Source organism: Nannospalax galili, unplaced genomic scaffold, assembly GCF_000622305.1.
Source record: "Nannospalax galili isolate Female #2095 unplaced genomic scaffold, S.galili_v1.0 scaffold175, whole genome shotgun sequence".
Classification (NCBI taxonomy): Eukaryota; Metazoa; Chordata; class Mammalia; order Rodentia; family Spalacidae; genus Nannospalax; species Nannospalax galili.
The window spans coordinates 955,697-969,524 of NW_008336314.1; the positions used below are offsets into that span (position 1 = coordinate 955,697).

Here is a 13,828-nt window from a genome sequence, read left to right on the forward strand (position 1 = left end):
GTGCTGAGAGCCCAGAGTAAGGGAGAGTGGAGCCTTTTATAGGTTTAGACAAAAGGAGGGGGGAGATACCGAAGATAAATTTTGGTTGGTTCAAGGAACCCGCGCGTGCCAACGTAATTTTAAACCGATTGGATGTATAAGATGCAGCCCTGGAAGTTTCTTATTGGTAGGTGCTATTCTCAGGGCTGTGGAATGTGCTGACTGTTACCTGTGGGGCCAGGAGTCTCCGTTTTTACCTTATAGGGCAGTTTTTATGCTTGGGCTTGCTTAATCTATAGTTTCCTGGAAGGGGGGGGAATAGCAGGTGGGAGTCAGGGCATGCCAGGGCGTGTTTAGGCATGTCTAAAGCAGCAGCCAAGCATTTTACAGAAGCTAAAAGAGCAATTAGTGGGGGGTCTGGAGGGATTGTGGGGTAGTGGGTGAATGAAGAGGGTCTCAGGTTCTACACTTCTACTCATTTTTGGCAAACTATATGAATCAGCAAATGTTTCCTGTGGATGCCATCCACTATCTGAGATGATTCCCCAAGAAAGGGGCTGATATGAGGAGATGAACCCCCTTGGGATCCTTGTCAGAAAACTTAACTCATGGGGAATTATGCTCAAACATTACTTGAACCAAAACTCAGTTCATTTCTAATAGAGACTGAGGTCCTGTGGTGAGTTTTCCAATGAGGTATAAAAATAGAGAAGGATGTTACTTATACACAATATTTATATACATATGTGTAAATTTAGAATTCTTACTTTGTGCCTTCTCAGGAAACAAGAAAAATCTTTAGTAAAGAAATGGTTATCTTATGTACACGGTTATTCTAGAGTATCACTGGCCAGTAGAAAAAAAAGTGTAATATGAGCAATGTATACGATTCTTGCTTTCCAGTGCTCTATTAAAAAGCATAAGGAGTCTGCTGTTCTTTTTCCCAGTTCTATGCAGGGTTACTGTCTGAGAGTCTCTTGGGCCACCCTGGCCAACAACTCAAAGGAAGGTATTGCTGTCTGGCATTGTTTCACATTATGTAGCCTTTAGCTATACACATGGACTCTTAAAGAATTATACTGATCACTTTAATCTTTGTTTATACTTTCCTTTTGGGTGTTTAAGACCATACAGTTGGCCCAGATTAATCTATTTATTTTTACTCTTAAGGTTGTTTGAGGATCTGTTCCTCAGGGATCACAGGGCTTGGGAGGACCCCCTGTAACCTTTCTTTTACTAGTACCATCTATGTGAAGATAAGCAGGCCCCAATCTTACCTAAAGGAATGTTGGCAAGTGATTGCTGCTGTATAAGGAAGAGTTAAACAAGGAGCTCTAGATAGGCTGACTAGACTGAGCGGATGGGCTAGTACTGGGTAACAGATCGGGGCATTGATAACACAGTGGACAGTAACAGGGATGACAGAGTACATAGGCTCCAGTCGGGGCGGGGGGGTGAGCTATGGGAGAGTGCCATTTGGGATGCGGGTATAAAGGTGAATAAGATTGTTTGGGATGTTCTGTATGAAATACACACACACAAAAAAAATCAATAAAAAAATGAATGCAAAAGAAGCATAAGGAACCAGGCATACTATTATTTATTCAAGTACCTCCAACATATTATCATTTTAAGATGTAATCGATATATAATTATTCATATTTTACATAGTTTCCTACTGTCTTAAAAATTTGGGTGTGATTTACATATACAATACATTAAAGTTTATAGTAGCCTCATTGTAAGCACTCAATAATCACAAGTGGTTAATAGCTGTCATATTAAACAGTGAATATTTAAAAGCATATTGTGAATATAAGCAAGGCTGCAAAAAGTTTTATCTGCAAGTGTCTGAAAAGTAAAAATATGTTTAAAAGATATTGTGATAGTTAATCTTACATGTTAACTTGTCTGGGGGAAGCAATATCCAGATAGTAGGCAAAATATCATTTCTGGTTATGTCTATGAAGGTATTTCCAAAAGCTTCAGAGAAAACCATCTGAAAAATTTGAAGGTGTTGTACCTCATCCACTGGACCCCAAAAAGACCACTGAGGACCCAACACACCAAAATGCAAAAGCAAAGGTTTATGGTTTATTCGGGCTTAAGCTTGGGCTCTCAGACCACACCAACTCAACGGATCTGTGCTGAGAGCCCAGAGTAAGGGAGAGTGGAGCCTTTTATACGTTTTAGACAAAGAGAGGAGGGGGATACCAAAGTTACATTTTGGTTGGTTCAAGGAGCCCACACCCACCAACATAATTTTAAACTGATTGGATTTATAGGATAATTGGTAGGTGCTATTCTAAGGGCTGTGGAATGTGCTGACTGTTACCTGTAGGGCCAGGAGTCTCCGTTTTTACCTTATAGGGCAGTTTTTATGCTCATGCTTGCTTAATCTATAGTTTCCTGGAAAGGGGGTGGGGAATAGCAGGTGGGGGTCAGGGCTGCCAGGGTATGTCTAGGCATGTCTAAAGCAGCAGCCAAGCATTTTAACAGAAGCTAAAAGAGCAATTAGTGGGGGTCTGGAGGGATTGGGGGGTAGCAGGTGAATGAAGAGGGTCTCAGGGTTCTACAAAGGTATGTTTTATGCTTATAACAAAGAAGTAAACAAATTACAAGCTTGTATTTCTCATTATAAGTTAAATTAGTTCATAGTGTGCATAATTCTTGCCCTAAAAATATAGCAGTTGTTTGAAAACACAGTCACTTTCATTTGAATAATATGAATGCAATAGTCATTATTTCATATTATTTAATTTTATTCATATGTCTAGGCTAGAAAAATGGGATATTAGGATCAATTTCTTCTTTCCATCACATCTATTTAAGATCTTTCATACCATTTTAACTGACCAACTCTACTGCCATTATGAGAGTCCATATACCTAGATAATTATAATATCTGCTAAGTGATCGCTCTTTCCCTCTCTTCCTCCTCCCTTCCTCCTTCCTTATCTCCTGCCCTCCAGTCCTGTTCTTCAGTGCACCAGTGGGCTACGGTTAGGATAATCATTTTAAGTCAATCATACACTTTAAATACCTCTTCACTTTTTGTGAGTCTAGACCAAGCTCCACAGCTAGTCAGACAAAAGCAGCTGCCCTATAACTGCATACGCTTTTGTCCCACTAAATTTTCACCTTCTTGCTCTCTGTTTGACCCACCTTCACTTTTTTCAGGGTCTCTTGCTCAGGGTGCTATTGGACAAATTACATAACATTTTTATCTAAATTTTTCATTTTATATCTTGGGTAGGGAGGGGGAAAATGGAGGAACTTAGAAAGAAATGAACACTTAACACCCAGCACCCAGCTCTGCGCTGCTCGGCCCGCTGTGCCAGATTACTTCCACGCCTACCCACAGTCTCCGTTAACATTTGCCCATGCATCTTGGGCCCACAGTCTCACCTCAGATCAGTAAATGCCCACTCTCGTGTCCACAGGTGAGATGCCAGGGCCATCTTTCTCTCCATGCCCTTCTCTGTGGTTTGTGGCTTCCTTCCCAAGATGGTGCTCAGAAGCCCCTTCCTCCATGGCTAATTCTCCACAGTCAATTCTCCACAACAGACCCTGCCCCTTGGAGGACCAGGCCCCTGGGACACAGTTTTCCTTCAAAGTTCAGTTTCTTCTGAATACCTCCTACCTCACCCAGCGTTTCTGCCTACCCAGACCACTTGAGGTTTCCTCTAAGTGTCATATATTTTTTCTTTTTTCTATGCTGACCAATCTCCACTTTCTGGTATATGGAAGGGCACACACACACACACACACACACACACACTTTGGACAGAAGACTTGGCAGCATTAAGCTGGTACTGATTAGAAGTTGCCTCCCTGAGAACTAATTCTAATAATTTTGGAAGGTGCTGTTCAAACTGACAAGGAAGAAAAGCAATCAGTAGTCCTACCCAGCTGTAAAGACTGTGAACCACAGCAATGACCAACCCAGTGAGATAGCCACAGTGTTACAATAGTGGCACTAATATCTCAGGGGTAACCAACAGCTCAACAGGTGGGAACTCATGGTTGGTATTGTAAACCTAGCCAAGAATGTGTGTAATCTAGGTCATAGTCCCTAAAGGAGAACATAATGGTGCCATTTTCCTTAATCATAACTTCCAACTGTATTCTAAACATGTTAGCCTCATACCCACAAATCAGCATAGCTCTCACCCCTTAAAAGACCTTCTTTTTGCATCAGCTAGAAGCTACTATGGAGATCCACAACTGATCCAAGTGAAGAGAATAAGTGACTATGGGCTTCTCAGCTCCAATTAGTTCATCTACCGAACAGCCCCTATGCCTTAAGTTCAGAGAATATTGTAGAAGAGGGGGTGGAAAAGATTGCTAGAGCCAGAGGACCAGGACACCTGCTGCAAGGTAATTTCTTCTAGACATAATGAGGATGCTGCTTTCATGAAATCTCAATATGGTTGCCTAAAACAAGACCTGCATAATGACAATACCAGTTGACAAGGCAACACAGATGGAGGAAACTTTCTAAGGCCTCACCTGTAGATGAAGAGCTGCAAGAAACCAAAGGGTACTGAGGAGAAGCCAAACTAGTTTTCTCCAGGGATGAGATCCCTGTTAGGTTATCCAATCTCAAGTTGTCAGCCCTAAACATATGTACATCTGGGCAATACTAATTACATAATGACAATACCAGTTGACAAGGCAACACAGATGGAGGAAACTTTCTAAGGCCTCACCTGTAGATGAAGAGCTGCAAGAAACCAAAGGGTACTGAGGAGAAGCCAAACTAGTTTTCTCCAGGGATGAGATCCCTGTTAGGTTATCCAATCTCAAGTTGTCAGCCCTAAACATATGTACATCTGGGCAATACTAATTAGAGACTTGGAAGGGGTGTGGGAGATGGCTAGAAATGATGTAATACAATGTACTCATGTATGAAATTTTCAGAAAAATAAAAAATAATAAACAAAAACCCAAATTAAAACTCTTAAAGTACGTTGAGCTGTAACTGAAATAGGCATCTTGAAATAAAGCCAGGGCACATTCATCTAGGGGAAAAAATGGTATAATGCTTTTTAGAAAAAAAAAAACACCTAGCAACTCTATTGTCATGCTTAGTTCTAGAGCAAGCCTCCTGCTGATCACAGGGTTATCCTTACAGAAAGGTCAGGTGAACTCAGGCAAGTGACTGTTCACTAAATAGTGTGATGATTATTTGATGTTTTAACACCATGAGGCAGCCATAAGTACAGACTAGTTAAGTATCAGTTCTGGCATTACTACTGATCTATTTTTCCTTAAAGTCTTGCTTAAAGCAGGAGGTTCGTCAGTTGTTTTTTTGTTTTTTTGTTTTTTTGTTTTTTTGTTTTGTTTTTCCTCAATGGTGATAGCTTCACAATGCTAGGCAAGTACTTCACCACTGAGCTATACTCTGAGCCCAGTGAAGGAGTTCTTAATCTTGTGGGGGTCATGAAACTATTTGTCAATCTAGTGAAGCATATAGACTATTCTAATGAGTTTAAAAGCATTAATCAAGATACATTGGAAAATAAAGTCTTTTACATTGGTATCAGTGATAAAATAGTTAAAAATGGATTGTGATGTAACAGCTGATTAAAAATAATATATAAACAGAATAAACAGAGTTTTAGTAACTTCCATAATTGTAACATCGTAGTGAGCATTAACTATACTTAAGAAAATTATAACAAATGCTAAGATAATATAAAAATAGCTATGGTTTCTATGGGTGAGGTTTGTTGCTTGTGTTTAAAGATCAAACAAATGCTATGTTTCAGTTACAGAGTAGTAAAAATAAAGGTGCTGTTTTTCTCTCTCACATTCAAGAATTTCTTGAGTGTTGTTGGGAATATAGCCCAGTGGTAGAGGACATGCCTAGCACACATGAGGCCCTAGGATGTATATCCTCGAACACTGAAAAAAAAAAAAAAAGCAAGTAAAGAAAAAATAATTCCTTGAGTTCCAACTACCCTGTGTGGCTCTGTGGATGACAGGGGTCTTCTTTATTTAGCCAGTGTGCTGGATAGCTTTAGTGTCAAGTTGACACACCTGGGTTGAGGGAGTCTCAATTGGGGAATTGCCTTCATTGGACTGGCCTGTGGCCATGTCCATGGGGTACCTTCTTGATTGTTGGGTGATGTGGGAGGGCCCATCCCACTGTGGGTGGTGCCACCCCTAGGCACGTGGGCCTGTGTTGCATGAGAAAGCAGGCTGAGCAGGGGCCAGGGGAGCAAGCCAGTAAACAGTGGTCCTCCATGGCCTGTGCTCCAGCTTCCAGGTTCCTGCCCTGAGTTCCTACCTTGGGCTCCCTGATGAACTGTGACCTAGGAGATGTAAGCTTAATAAACCCTTTCCTCCCCAAGTTGATATTGGTCAGAGTATTTTGTCACAGCCATGAAGAACAAACTAGGACAGCCGGTTACAATAAATTTTATAGACTGGTTGGCTTAAAAAACAAGCATGTATTTCTCAGAGTTTTGAATCCATAATCCAAGACCAGAGTACAGCATGGCCTGGTCATGGCCCTTTTCCTCAAATGGCCACTTGATACAAGCATGCAGAGAGACTGATTTTCCCTGTCTTCATATTCATATATACATATATCTATACATATATATAAATATGTGTATGGATATAGACCTTAATTTCATCACATCAGTGACATCTTTCTAACCTCATCTAAATCTGCCACAACTGAAGTATTTACTATTCAATACCACATTATTGTAATGCTTAAATAAAAACAGCCCGATTCTTAGCATCGGGGCTTGTTCATTCTTTTATCAAAACCATATATCCAACATGAAATGGAGAAGTAAAAGTTGGGGACCCTTTTCTAAGGATCCCTATCATACTCACAAACCACAAACAAATGCTATCAACTTAATCCCATCTATTTGCAACACAGATGGGATAATCTTCATATCTTTGTTGTTTCCAATGAATAGCCTATGCTGTTTGCAGCACATTCTTGAATATACAAAACATCCACGCACACACACATTCATACACTGTTATTCAGTCAAGGGCAAGGAAAGGACAGGAGGGATGAAAGTCATATGCCTAGGTCACAAGAGGACTGGGGTCAGTGAGCTTCTCTACATTATAAACAAGCTAATATAGGATTAACTGTTTGAAAGTTTAGGTAAACGTTGTCTGTCCAGAGCATGTCCACATTGTGAAAGTCATTACCATAAAGCCAGAACCCAAATATCCTATCTTCTAATACCATCAATTTGGTGTTTAGGGCTTCAAATGATGAATTTTGGGGTAGACACAGATTCAGTCTATCATACTAGGCTAAACAAAAACCTGGTTTAGATGATTTCCTTCTGTAAAACTGCCTTCAACTAGCCTTTAGTTCCCCAGCCCCAGCCCCAGAAAGTATGTGTTTTTTCTGGGTATAACAGCCTAGAAACTTACCTTACATCCTATTTTTTCTCTGTACTGGACCAGAAACCACCACATGTTTTCTCTAAAGGGCCTGATAGGGAATATTTTAGGCTTTGGTATCTATATAATCTCTATCATAGTTACCCAGTTCAGCCAGAGACAATATGTAAATGAATAGGCATGGCCAGATACCAAGATTTTTATGGACATTGAAATTTGTTTCAGGTAATTTTAATGTGCCATAAAATACGCTTCTATTTGAAATTTTTCAATCCTTTAATAGTGTAAAATCTATTCTCTGCTATCATATTAAGAAAAGAGATCACTGGTCAGGTTTGGCAGACTGAAGTTTGTGAGCTTGTGTACTAGACAGTAAGTTTCTTGAGGACAGGGACTGTGAGTTAGTCTTGTATTTCACTCCCATATCTAGAGTCACTGTCTACCATATTGGTGTGAGGTAAATATGGGTTGAGTGAATACTTGAGTCTGCCAGTCCTTTGTGCTCACATACTTTCTTGATATCCTTCCAGTTTGAATTGGACAGCACATGAATTCCTGAAGAAGTTAAGCGAAACCGAATTTGTGATCTTAGTCTAGCACCATGTTATGGCCACGTTCTCTGAAATCTTGGTTTCCTCTAAATGAAAGCCAGTTGTCTCCTATATTGAAGGCATCCCCGTCTACTTGTGCACATAGACATCTCAGAGTAAGGGAGTTTGTATGCTTCCCCTGATTGGAATGTGGCCTTAATGCAGGAAAATGCCATGCTTCAGTTAAGACTTTTAGATGCATGCTTGGGCACAAAGGAAGACCACTTCCCCACACCATGTCTGCTTTATGCCTTTAGACTTAACAGCTTAACCACAGTCATCAACATGAGGCACAGGAACTTCATTCATGAAAGGCTTGCTCCCTGCAGAGATTAATAAAACACTCAAAATCAAAGGTAAATGAAAAGATTTGTTTGAATGGTCTCTTTAAGTTAAGGGAGCAATAGACTTCTACTCCTGAAGGCTTTGTGAGCAAGATGTTAATCACAATCTTAATATACCTACAGTTTTTGATAATAAGGCAGATGGTTATCAGTCATGCTTACCTACCTATAAAATGCTGACCTGACTAATACATACAGTGGCTTAAAATGCAAAAAGGATTTGGCATCTTGCTCTCGAGGTCCTGGATAAATTTATAGCTTCATCAACCCATGTTCATTATGATTAAGCAATATATCTGAAATGAAGTTTCATTTATGAACATTTCAGGAGCCCAAGTAAACAAATTATTGAATTCTGTGAACTCATTTTTACAGAAGCATACAGATAATGAAATTGGATCACATCAGTTTGGAGACTTGGTTATAGCATTTGAGATCGCTTAGGCTTGCATTCCCACAGGAGGATTTTTTTCAGGTGAACTTCATGTATATAAATTTCATTCATCAAGAAATATGCCAAATGCTTAACAAATGAAAAGCTAATTTCTACTGGTTTGAGTAATTGAAATAAATAATAAAGGAACTTGTTTCTGGGAGAGCATACACATTTATTTGAGCAAGCATGACATAGAAAAGAGATGAATAAAATATTGGTAACATGCTAAGCAACGCATGAATACAGACAAACATGCATGCAGACACAGACACACATAGACATTTGCAGAGACACACAAAGACACAGACACAGAAACATAGACACATACAGACACAAACAAACACAGACACACAGACACACAGAAAGACACGAACACACAAAGACACACACACAGACACAAACACACAGACACAGAGTCATACAAAGAGATGCACACAGACACTCACAGACACACAAGCTGCCAAGCCTTCGTTCTTATTTCCTTGGCTTTGCACTCGTTGCAGCCCTCCTTCCTTGATTCCTGAATTGCTGTGGCCTCACGTGATACTTATCACTTCATGTTTGAAATTGTGTGCACAGCATATTACCAGAATAATTTTTCTTTACCCAGAGCTTTCATATTACTTCTCTGCCCTACAGCTTTTTTAAAAAAAATTATTTATTATTTTTATTTTATGCGTATGCACGTATTGCCTGCATGTAGAAGGCAATGCCCGCGGAGGACAGAAGAGACTGTCGAATCCCCTGGAACTGGACTTATGGACAGTTGTTAGCTGCCATGTGGGTGCTGGGATTTGAACCAGGGTCTTCTGCAAGAACAACCAGTGTTCTTAACCACTGAGCCATCTCTCCGGCCCCTGTCCTACAGTTTTATATGCACTGTTATATTTGGCGGCACCACTGCTGGTCTGCAGACAGCTTGATTCCTAGATTGTGTTTCTCTACTATGACTGTGGTCATGTTGCCCAGAACCTGGAAAGGAAATTTCATATGCTACTGCTAAGAGTGTGGATGTGTTAAGTCTTTCTTCTGCAGAGCAATGGCTTAAAGTTGTATCCACTCATACTTCATTCAGACATTTCATTTCTAGTCATCCTGGAGGGTGCATTTGAACGTGTGTGTGTGTGTGTGTGTGTGTGTGTGTGTGTGAACTGCAATTACTTTTATTGTCATTCTTTAAAAAAATGGCAACATTGGAGCCAGCAGGATGGCTCAGGGGTACAAATGTTTGCCACCAAGCCTTAGGAATTGAGTTTGATCCTCAGGTCCCACATGGTGGAAGGAAAAAACTGATTTCCTGCAAGTTGTCTTTTGACTTCCATATACATACCCTGGTATGTGCATACCCACACACTTACATACCTCCACACAAAATAAAAATAAAATGAAAAGAATGTAAAAAATAGCAACATTGATTGGTGTAAACTGATCTTTCTTTTGGTGGTCGGCATGTGTATTTTCCATACTCAGTAATCACTGAAAATAATGATACATTTGGAATTTTTTCTTTTATTGCTTATAAACATTTAAAAATACATTGCTGTACCCAAGGTGTGTCCTTTTAAATGGTCCTTTGCTTTGTTTCATTTTGTCATTCTAAGATCTCTAATAGTTCTCCCTTGTTCATCAAATGGATTCTGACTTGGTAAGCCTATAATCCAGAGTCCTGGATCAACTCAACGCTCACACGATGCAGCAACTGGACACAATCGCTTCCTTTTCAGTTTGCTTTTCTGCAGGTCTCTTGCTTCCTCACTCAGGCACCCGTCATCCACCCCCCTTTAGGCTCAAGCTCTGTTTTTCTTACAGTCTCACCTCCAGTTCTACTCCCTAGTCCCCTCTTTCTTTTGTTTCTGTTCTTCATTTTGATATCACCTTATGGTTCATCTCAGCTAAGCAGGTGTTCTGGAAACAAGCCTGGAGTCATTGGAAGAGCTGGTGTGCAGCTGTGGAATGCCTGTGATGGCTCTGTTTTTGATGAAGTGTCATTTTTACAAACACCCTTTGAAAGGAGCCATGCATACAACAATTCTTGCTGCTTTGTTCTTTTCTACTAAACTAAAGCAAGTTTTTTTTTCTTTTTCCACTACTAACTAATCATGAGAGAAGCCATGTTCTAGTTTCTTAGCCTCAAACAGCTTTGCAAGGAATACTAGGCAAAATTCCAGAACTGGGTTTACTCTAGAGCATAATATTCCACGCATCTTGTTGCTCCCTCGTTCCTTTTGTGGACGCACAGGTCTCCTGCTTACTCTGGTAACATTTCCTTCTCTCATTGTCCCCAGTCCTGTTCAGGGGGTTTAAGCCTGAGAACTTTGAAGAACAGAGAATTGCATTCCTTTATCTTTCTGTTTAGCTAGATGATGTAACTATACTGTGCTCCCCCAACAGTCACACTCAGCACCACCTTTATTTCTTCCCATTGCCCTCTAAGTATGGTACATGATTAGAAGTTTTTAAAGTTCTCATGCTAACTTAAAGTATTCTCTGTCATGAAATTTTGAAGCTATAAGTGAAAGCAGAGATAATAATAAGCCTTTCTTATTCTTATCACTCAGCTTCCAGGATCAAGATTTTCATATGTTCATCTCTTAAGACATACATTTAACATGCTAGATTGTTGCATTACCTCTTATAATAGCTGCCATTTTTTTTTCTTGAGCTCTACTGTTAAACATGTGCTGAATAGTTCTGTGGCATTCAGTTCCAACATTTAATTCTGCTTTGCTAAAGATAGAGGCATGTAAGAGTAAAAATTAAAAGTCAATAAACATATCTAATAAAACTTCTACATAGTTTGGACACAGGTTACAATTTGTTAACCAAGCTCTGTGTAGAAATGATTGTGCAATTATTATTGCTGTTATATCATATTCCCCTCTATCCTTGAAATTAATTATTTTGCCTGTACTTTTTCTGATTAAAATATTGTCATGGGAGTCATTAATATTCTAGGTAGTTACCAGGGAGAGTTCTTTCTCTGAGCCTCTTTCTCTCTGTGCTGTTTCCTTCATACATAGTCTCTACTATGTACTCTCATCCCCTCAGAGACATAAGGGCACCAGGAATCATCTTAGTAGACAATTATACTGGGATGGAAAGATATGAACTACATATTGCCTATAAGCATATCTGACATTTTGATGAAAGGGACAGCTGAGTGATATAAGCTTAAATGTGTGTAAAAGGTTAATCATTTTCATACGGCTCATGAATAACTCATCTCTTTCACAGGATGTTCACAGGTGAAATTCTCTAATTAATTTTTCCCTGATTGCTTTGTTTTCCCTTTTTCCAGCTCTTGTAAATGTGAAACTCTGGGCCATTGACCGACAATGTTTTCAAACAATAATGATGAGGACAGGACTCATCAAGCATACTGAGTATATGGAATTTTTAAAAAGGTAGGACACTTCCTTTTCTCCTTTGAAAGCTTTTATTGTCATTTTGAAATGCAAGCTTTTTGTGCCTTTATCTCAGTCTTAATAGCCTACTAATTTGTGGAAAGGCCAGACTTTGGGTGGCCTTCATTAGATTTCTGATGCCAATTTGTGGTTAAGTCAGAGCTTCCAAATTTTATCACATACAGTTCTCTTGGAGAAATGTAGTGATACAAAGAATTTGAGCAGAAAAGGATATTTAGTTATTCTGGCTATTTATTATTAGTTAATATGCTTGTGATGCCTGTTATAAACAGACCCCAGTGTCAGGCTGAGCCATCTTGGGTGAGTTTCCATAGGAACAGTCAGACAAGTAAGGAGGGAAAGTTCTGTGAGGCATCTTAATCTTTAATCCTGAGCTTAATTTTCCAAATTCAATACATTTTATGCTGTACCTCCTTTCTTTGAATCATATATTATCATAGTAACTCAATATAAAATGAGAATTGGAATAGAAAAACTGCTTTTCATTTCTTAGGAAAACACTGATGATAATCACTTGTCTTTAAACTTTCAGAGAACTATATATCATTTTATCATTGAAAAGAACATTGACAATTCTAATGACTTTAAAAGTATTTTGTGTTGGATGTTTTGGAGGCTGCTTAGTGGGTGAGAGTGCTTGCTGCATAAGCTTGATGTCATACAAAATGCTGGAATACAAATGAAGGAATGCCAGTATGTGGGGGCGGGGTAGAGATGGCAGTATTTCTGGGGTTTCCTGGCTGTCAGACTAACCAAGAAGGTGAGCCACAGGCCAGTGAGAGAGCCTGGTTCAAGGGAATAAAGTGGAGGTAGAATAGGACACCCAGTGTCCTCTGGTCACGGCTGGCCTGCATCCACATTCCAACACAGACATAAGCATTTACTGTACATACGTATACCATACATATGCATACCACACAGACACACAAACATACACATGCATACACCACGCACATACAATGGACAAATATACACACATACGACCCACATATATACACACATAAACATACACACACCATACACCACACAAATATACACACACACGTCACACACACAGAGGCACACACCCACAGAGACCCACACACATACATACACACAGTGACACTTATATACATACACACATACATTACATACATATACAAATACACATACTACACACTCCCCATATGCACATATCCATATACATGCACATACACATGCACATAAATATACTAATTTATATACATATGTACATCACACACACACGTACACACATCTATATATGCGCATACACACATGACTACAGATGTATACACATATGTACCAAGCACATATAAATACACATGTACATATATATACATATACATACACATACACACAGTTTTTACACACAGTTTATATAAGTTTTCATTTGAAAACAAAAACATTATTCAATAGCAATGCATAGATTATGAGAAACAGGCAATGTATCACTTCATTTTTGAGAGCTAGAATATTAAACTTTTTCCTCTATTTTCATTTTTTTGTGAAGAAGTGGTTAAAATGGAGCTAACAAGTCAAATTCTTTTTTGCTTCAGTGATATACCTTAGCAGATATCTATTGAGGTTTCTTAAAATGAAATTTTAATGTCCCTTACTTGGGTATTTCTGCTAATTAATTTTGTTTCTGCTTCATCTATGCATTGC

The 13,828-nt window shown here is 39.2% G+C and overlaps 1 protein-coding gene across 3 annotated transcripts in view; it reads left to right on the forward strand.

Annotated features, from left to right (window-relative positions):
- Nucleotides 1-13,828, forward strand: part of Prkg1 (protein kinase cGMP-dependent 1) — a 1,315,555-nt gene that overhangs the window by 833,628 nt on the left and 468,099 nt on the right. For all 3 annotated transcript variants that reach the window (XM_008831094.3, XM_008831093.3, XM_029562517.1), the window contains exon 4: nt 12,037-12,142. In XM_008831094.3, coding sequence (XP_008829316.1) covers nt 12,037-12,142 — 106 coding nt within the window. The remainder of the gene's footprint in view (nt 1-12,036; nt 12,143-13,828) is intronic.